The following is an 8,328-nucleotide window of genomic DNA, read 5'->3' on the forward strand; positions in this document are numbered from 1 at the left end:
TTTGTCATGAGTTACGTTAAAAGTTAAAACTCCAATAAAGCTCAAATGGGCCCAAATAGTCTGCCTCTACGTCATTTTGGGCTCCATTTGGGCTTTGGTCCCCACACATTTATTTTATTTTTTATTTTTCAATTCTTTTCCTCGTCACAAAATTCAGAATGCAAAACAATCAAAGTGATAAATGTAAAGGTTAGTTAGGTAAATTCAGGTGTTAAGCTGGCTAGAATTAGTAACAACTATATTTAGTTGGAGACTCTTTTGTGTTGGTTAAGTTAGCTATGTTTAGAAATGTAATATAAATATCTCTGTGTAGTTGTATTATGCAGAACAACATAATCGCTCATTTGTTCAAGTACTTTAAATTGATCTCTAATTTTTTTTTTCATATCAGACAAATTAGTCTATAATAAAAAAAAAGGCAGTCATTCGTAAAATAAAAAAATATATTATAATGACAACATCAACAACCATATTTTATAAATTAAAAAAACTATTTTATCTAATACAAAACTGATGAGATGGCAATTTAAAATACACACTCCAAATCAATTTTGATAAACTCTCATGTAAAACTAAGATCAATACTCATCCAAATAAGTATATAGCATTTCATCCTTCTTAGATTTGCGCCTACTAAGTAATGCCTTCAAGAGGCGTTTACTTTTACTAGAAGGTTCCATTTCTCTGTTTTCCGCTTTTTCTCCTGCAAAACGCATTGAAGCTGATTTCCTAGGTTCCGAAGCATTCTGCTAAACACATAATTACAAAATAAAGAATAACTGTCAAATAATTAACTAAAGAATTTAAACTTAAAAATAAAAGTATGATAAGTGTACATTAAAAATCAGCTTCCAAATAAAACATACAAAATACATTTTAATAATATATTTATATGTAAATACATAGTAGTTAATTTGGTGACAAATTTTTAGTTAGGTGTATTTTTAAAGAAGAGTAAAAGAGATGCATTATATTATGGGTATTGTTTTTTAAAAAAAAGTATTTATTTTTTTTATCTTTTAAAAAAAAATTTAACAAACAAAAATTATTTTATATTAGGATAAATTTTTTAAAAAATATTTTTAAATATTAAAAATATCTTTTATTTTTTTAATAAATTTTTTTAAAAACGTATTTAAATAAGTTTTAAATTAAATAAAAATATTTTACTTTAAGAAAAAAGTACTTTTTTACTAAAAAAAACTAATTCAAACTAACCCTATAAGTCGGTTTAAATTGACTTTTGAAAGAAATATTTTTTTTAATTTTTTTAAAAAAAATCTTTTTATAATAGACAAAAACTATTTTATATTTGAATAAATTTTTTTAAAAAAAATTTTAAATATTAAAAATGTCTTTTATTTTTACTTTTTTTAAAAGTAAAATATTGCTAGCTTTTAAAAAAAAGTAAATAATTTATTTTTGAAGACGTATCCAAATAAATTTTAAATTAAATAAAATTATTTTATTTTTTAAAAAAAATATTTTTTTCACTTAAAAAAGTAGATCCAAACTAGCACTATATCGAGTTGACTTACTCTTAATTTTGCATTATTAGAGGGACTTGGTGTGGTTGCTGTGCTGCTTTGATTACTTGTCTTGTTTGGTGTTGTAGGTCTACTTGAGAAAGATCCAGTACGTAACAGTGGAAATCTGTGTGGTGAAACCGAATTCTTTTCTGCAAAAGCTCATATTAGTGAAGAATTATTATAATATTAGTGAAATTATGAATGTACCTAAATCTTTTTTAGGCAAGGTTGAAGTTGAAGTGAATGCAAAAGCTCCGGGTCTCTCACGTTGTAAAGGTGAAGGGGAACGCCCTTTATTGCTACATCATGGTCAAGAGTCACAACATGTCTTCTATTTTTATTTAGAAATTAAAAGCAACTAGAAATGTTTGAATTTGAAATTACCTGACTGTGGATGAAGGCGTTTCCCTTATTGTAGCTCGAACAGCTTTGTATTGCAAAACAAATTAGAAACATAATTAAGTATAAATAGAAGGTTTAATTATTCTGTTGGTCTTTATAGTTTTGCGAAATTTTTAATTAGGTCCTTGTACTTTTTTTTTCCTTTTAATTGAGTCCTTGCACCAAATTTTTTTTTAATTGGGTCTTTACACTTTTTTTTTCCTTTTATTTGGTTCCTGCACTAAATTTTTTTTTAGTTGAGTCCCTATAAAATTAAGTCAATTACTACTAAAAGGGACCTAATTGAAAAAAAAATAGTGTAAAAATCCAATTAAAAAAAAAAATATAAAGACCTAATTAAAAATTTTGCGAAACTATATGAGCCAATAGAGTAATTAAGCATAAATAGAATGAAAACAGTAGAAATGATAACAGATACCATTCCTGAAGTGATGCCAATCATCTTCATCATCAAGGCTGCATCCTAAATATTTCATTCTTCTCAAGCTGGCACCATTCATGCTCTCCCCAACTGAATTTATGATGAATAATAATAAAACAGTTTTTGGTTTTGGAAAACAAAATGTGATATAAATAAATAAACTTGCCTGGCAAAATATAACGCTTATGATATTTTGGAGCACTAATCACCAATGATTGTTGGGTTCGTCCCTCGTGATCCATAAATGCTTCACACGTCCTTATTCTCTGTATTATTAATTAAGAAAGAAATTCGTAATGTTAAGGAGATAAAAAATAATCAACATAAACAGTTTAAATTTGACGGCAAATACTTTTTGAAAATTTAATTTTGATGTACTAATAGTATAAAATACAATAATTCAATCACAATTGTTTTTTTGAACGACCATTCACGTGGTTAATATAAAATGTACTTATTTTTATAAATATGACGTTATGCGATTGAATGTCAATGTAAAACAGTTTTACACTAATAATACATCAAATTAAATTCTACTCTTTAGTTAGCAAAAATTTCCGAAGAAAAACATACCTGTTGAATGCAAGAAAGACGAAGATTTGCTTGAGAAAGTTGAGAAACCTTGTCATCCAACAAATCATTAACCTTAAATGTCACAGACCCTAAATGGTCCACCGTATTCACAAGAGCTTTGATGGCATAATCCTTCAATGTTTCTATCACTCTGAAAACATCAACATATAATTAATTAGCTTACACACCAACCAATCCAATTAATTAATAAATTAATTTAACTCACATCTCTTTCTGCTCATCATTGTTGTATGAGAGCTCAAAATATTCAGCTGCTGAGTATAATTGTGTTCTCAGATTCTTCAAATCCTGGGAATATATATAGGTGAAAAAATGAACTTATGTAATATGTACTATTTATTTAATACCAATTTAATTAAAACAAGATTTTCACGCTTGAAATTCCAATATTTTCTAGAGTCCACTTACTTAATTAAGAGTTACATATTTCAAATCAAAATCAATAGTTCAACAAATTTAATGACAATGAAAAACAGGGAATCAAGTAGAGGACAAAATTACAAAAAACTAGAACATAATCAAAGTTTTACCTGTAAACTATCATCAAAAAGCAAGCTCTGCTGCATGAAAACCTCATCATAATTAGAGGACACCCGATATACCGGCGCCGGCGGCGGAGGTACCACCGCCGGCACAGAAGTTGCAAATTTCCCCATGAATGAAAATCAATGGAAAAAGTTTTGGCCGATTCTTATATATCTATAAAAAATGGCAAAAAATTAAAAGAGATAATGAGACATTATTATCAAGGAATATGTATCTGAATTCTGAAATAGTAGATGTGAACGTGCATAAACATTAATTTTAAGAAAATCAGCAGAATGTAACGTGGTAACAACTAACATATACTAATATTATAGTATAACGCATGCAATCTTTTTTATTTAAAAATCTTCCAAAATTCACAGCCTTAACAGCTTCAAATCTTTTTAAATTTTCAATAAACATAGGCAAAGTTAAATCAAAAGGGTAACTTCATTATGTTAATAAATTAAAAAATGGCTACTCTTTATGTTAACTAATTGGTTTACTAGAGAATCAAATTGTTTATATGCAAACCCAAAATACAGAAACTATCTAACCTTTGTTGTATCTCTATTCAGTTGAGATTCATGATGTTGTTTGTTTTAACTCATGAGTGGTATGGAATACAAGGACGACACATTAATTTGAACCAAAGTGGTGAGAGGGAAGAAGAAAAAAGAAAAGTCAAAAGGAGCACGTTGTGGACCAACCCTTCATTCACTCCAACACTAACGAGAGTGGTTTGGTGGTACTCGATGTGTTTGACTAAGCATGAACAAAAGAAAGTGACGCATCAAAGTTTCTAACAAGCCAACCACTAAAGTTGGAGATTTATTGAGAAAAGTAGTGTCATCGAGACAGAAACATAGGGAGGAATATAATAGTGCACATAAATCATAATGCCATTGTCATAGGTAGAGGAATTCGATAACAATAAATGGGAACTTTGCTTTCTTTTTCATTAGTCATTTCATTTACAGGAATATTATATAAAAAATATTATTTATACCTATCAAAATCAACCACTAAATAAGTTATTATATATTTATATATAAACAATGTGTTTTTAATTTATTTTTAATATCTATAATAGTGACTGATTTAGTGATTGTTATATTATATATAATACTTTTTTTATACAATTTTTTTGAATATTTTTTATTTTTAATATTAAAAAATTGATAAAAAGTATAAATACCATAAAAAAATGTATAAAAAAATAAATAAATATCATTTCCCTTTTACTGATTTGCTAATTTAGTGGATCTAGTTTAATCCAAAATGGTAGTTTAAGTTTTGGGAGTTCTTAAGCATTTACAAAGGCTACTATGTTTACCGATGTGCCTATTAATATATGATTTTTATTAAATATATAATAAAAAATATGAGATTTATTAAAATAATAAATATTTTATATATTATTAATAAATAATTTTGAATTATAATTTTAGAAATAACATATATATATATTAGAAAAAGTATATCTTTGAAAATGTGCAAGAGATGCAGCTAATAAACATGATAAATTTTGATACTTCATCAAATTTGAGTCAATCTTTAGAAACACTAAAACTACTGAAAAGATAAAGTTTTACTTAACACATAAAGACTACCATGACCATATCCAAACGTGTCACTTTGAACTTTTAATAATTCTATATCTCACACTAGTTATATCTAAATTTCTTAGCACTAACAGAGTTACTAATGAGTATTGAGTATTGAGTATTGACTTTATATGATACTAATGCATTATAAGAAACTAACATACTATTAATCTATCCTTTTATACATTAAGTATGAATTTTAATAATAAATTTGATTTTATTTAAGATAATAAATAAGGTATATTAAAATCGAAAGATTATGAATTTACTTTTTGTAGTTAAAGAATTTATTTCTAATAAATTATATATGATAAAAAATATTTTTTAAAAAAATTGTGCATCGAACTTTTTTTAATTATCATTCTATAAGACTGTTTTTGGTTTTAAAAATAGGACAAAACAAGATATAAATAATAGAGACACAAAAATTAATATTTTTGTATTTTGTTTGTTAATAAACTAAAATAAATTATAAAAATTTAATTTTTTTATTAAAAAAGTTTAGAAAAAATATGATAATAAAAAATTATAAAAATAATAAAAAACATAAATAATATTTCTTATTAATATTTATGTATTTTTTTATCAAAATAAATATAAAATATATTAATTTAATATTTTTAAATATAATATTTTTATCTATATCTCATTAGTTATATATATATATATATATATATATATATATATATATATATATATATATATATATATATATATGTATATGTGTATATGTGTGTGTATATGTCTATATCTCCTCGGTGTTATATAAAAAAACCACCGAGCCTAATGGATAGATAGAAGATAGACATAAATAGATGCTAATGAGAAAAGGTTAGAAGAGAACATTCATTCCCTCGATTTCTTTGCTTCGAGAAACAGAAACTGAGTAGTGGTAACCACTAACCACTGCTCATCATTGCCATCTTATGGGCTCCATTTTTTTTTGCTTCCATCAATTTCGGGAGTTACTTAATTAGATCTGAAAAGTGAAAAGGCAATGACTATACACACTAGTGTTTTGCTTTTACCTTTTTGGGGTTTCTGACCGTATATTTTTTCAAAGTAAATTATTTTTAAAGCAAATTCTCATCATGTTCTTAAAATTGTGTTTTGGACAATTAATGGTAAGTAATGAATGTTATTTTTAAATTTTCATACGAAATTAAAAATAATAAAAAATAAAATTGTCCAACACAAAAATTATAGAATACTAATTCGATAAAAAAATGTCATATACACAAAAAGCCACTATCAAATTATTCACCCTATGTATTTTGTGTTTAACTTATCACCCTATTTATTATGACTGATTTTTAGTGTATTCGTTGGATGGTTTTTTTTTTATATTTCAAAAGTGAGTGAGGGGATAAGGAATCATGCAGTTGATATAGAAAGGTTAGCAAAGCAGTTGATATGCAATAATAACTAGCATAGGCAAATGACAAATAGTTCTTTATTTTTGGACTTGACAAATTTAAATCCTTTTCTAATTAAACAATGTCACTTGCCGAGTTCTCGGTGTCCATTATGAAATCTGATAATAATCAGTGCCATTGTTTGCGGCAAAGTGGATGGTCCCTGGATTGCCCCTCCACCATGTTTCTTTCTAAATTTTTTTTTAAAACAGCATTATTATTATTATTATTATTATTATTATTATTATTATTATTATTATTATCCAAAAATATAGTCGATCCTAAAATGAATAAAAGTCCATTCAAGAGAACTGACCTCATTTACACATACCCAATCTCATAGAGGTTAGACGCAACGACAAACAACTCAGTTCTACTTATCTAAATAAGTAACTAATTCCTAAAATATCTTCCATTTATTAGAAAGGAGGTATCAATAACTTCCCTAGAAAAAGGAAACCGTCATCCACCATCAAAGGTAGAATTACTCTAAAAAATGATTATCTACTCTACTATAAATATACTGACATTATCGGGTATATTTAGAACCTAATCTACTAAAAACCTGCTTAAACCCTTATTAACTTAAGTATCAGAGTCCCTTACAGGTACACTCCCACCTCCACACAAGGAACTCGGGCGGCGACACTTCGATACCAGAAGAAATCGAACACTACCTAAAAAGGAGTCTGGATCTCACTTCAGGCCCAAAAGCAACCCAATTTCAGGTAACCCTCGAAACATTGGCACTGTTGTCGGAGACCTAAAAGTCTACACCCTACCATGGCGGACAATCAGTTTGAAGACGGATACACAGTATTTAAATCAGAACCAAAATCTCAAAATGATGACCAAGCACTCATCATACCCCTCCAACATAATAGAGAAGGTGGTCCTAATAGGGAGGGAATATCGGGAAACTCCTACCTAGGAGAATTAATTCAGAAATACACCACCAGAGAATGAAGAACTCCTGCATCCCACAGAAATCATGGGACTCGTACATGGGTACCTTGGTTGATTAGAGCAATTTGAGCAAGAGATCGAGCGACAAAGGAAAGCCGAAAGAGTCTTACGAAAGGAGGTGCAGCGACGAAGAGAGTTAGAAGAAAAGCTCTCAAGACAAGAAACTGACCTTCGAAATCGGAGCAACCGTGGAGATCGGGAGGAAAGCCCTCTTAGAGGAGAAGATGCATTCATAAAACAGATCATACGGGCTAGGGTCCATAGGAACTTCAAAATCCCTGACATGGACCTCTATGATGGAACGACCGACTTGAGACACCACCTCAGTAATGTTAAAAGTCAAATGTATTTGGCTGATGTGTCCAATGCAACTCGCTGCAAAACTTTTTCGACGACGTTAACCAAAGCGGCGATGAAGTAATTTGATAGCTTACCACCTAGGTTAGTAATTTGTTTCGACAACCTTGGAAGAAAGTTTCTCATCCGCTTTTCAATTCAGAAAGATAAAGTCAAGAATGCTCTTAGCCTTCTAGGGGTTAAACAAGAAGTCAGAGAAACTCTCCCAGTTTATAACGATTCAACAAAGCTTGTTTGGAGATTCAAAACTTACCTATAGAAGAAGTGATAATGGGTTTGGTTAACGGTCTCAGAGAAGGGCCGTTTTCTCAATCTATATCCAAGCGACATCCGACCACTCGGTACAAAGTACAAGAACGGGCAGAAAAGTATATCCACATATAGGAGAATTCCTAACTTAGAGAGCCAATTCCAAAGCAAAATATTCCTTATCAAGCTCGGGATAAAGATAAATAAGCAAAGGAAAAGTATGAGTACAACTCGGACAAGTCTCGAAGATACCACAACTACAC

At 28.6% G+C, this 8,328-nt stretch overlaps 1 protein-coding gene across 4 annotated transcripts; it reads right to left on the reverse strand.

Moving 5' to 3' along the window:
• Window positions 1-443: 443 nt before the first annotated feature.
• LOC107605227 (protein ABIL2) lies at window positions 444-4,434 on the reverse strand. Of its 4 annotated transcripts, none has more exons than XM_016307024.3 (10): window positions 4,029-4,434; window positions 3,477-3,645; window positions 3,152-3,234; window positions 2,926-3,076; window positions 2,519-2,618; window positions 2,350-2,442; window positions 1,914-1,956; window positions 1,737-1,828; window positions 1,539-1,678; window positions 444-746 (listed from the first exon to the last, which is right to left on the reverse strand). In XM_016307024.3, exons 2-10 carry the CDS (start codon window positions 3,600-3,602, stop codon window positions 579-581), a joined length of 996 nt encoding a protein of 331 aa, XP_016162510.1. In that variant the 5' UTR covers window positions 3,603-3,645; window positions 4,029-4,434; the 3' UTR covers window positions 444-578. The 4 variants fall into 4 exon arrangements, with proteins under 4 accessions (XP_016162510.1, XP_088345599.1, XP_016162508.1 ...); XM_088489473.1 differs by having other exon boundaries at window positions 444-749; window positions 1,797-1,828; window positions 4,029-4,184; XM_016307022.3 differs by having other exon boundaries at window positions 444-749; window positions 4,029-4,184.
• Window positions 4,435-8,328: the final 3,894 nt, after the last annotated feature.

This window comes from Arachis ipaensis, chromosome B6 (assembly GCF_059453495.1).
Source record: "Arachis ipaensis isolate K30076 ecotype BB chromosome B6, ASM5945349v1, whole genome shotgun sequence".
NCBI lineage: Eukaryota > Viridiplantae > Streptophyta > Magnoliopsida > Fabales > Fabaceae > Arachis > Arachis ipaensis.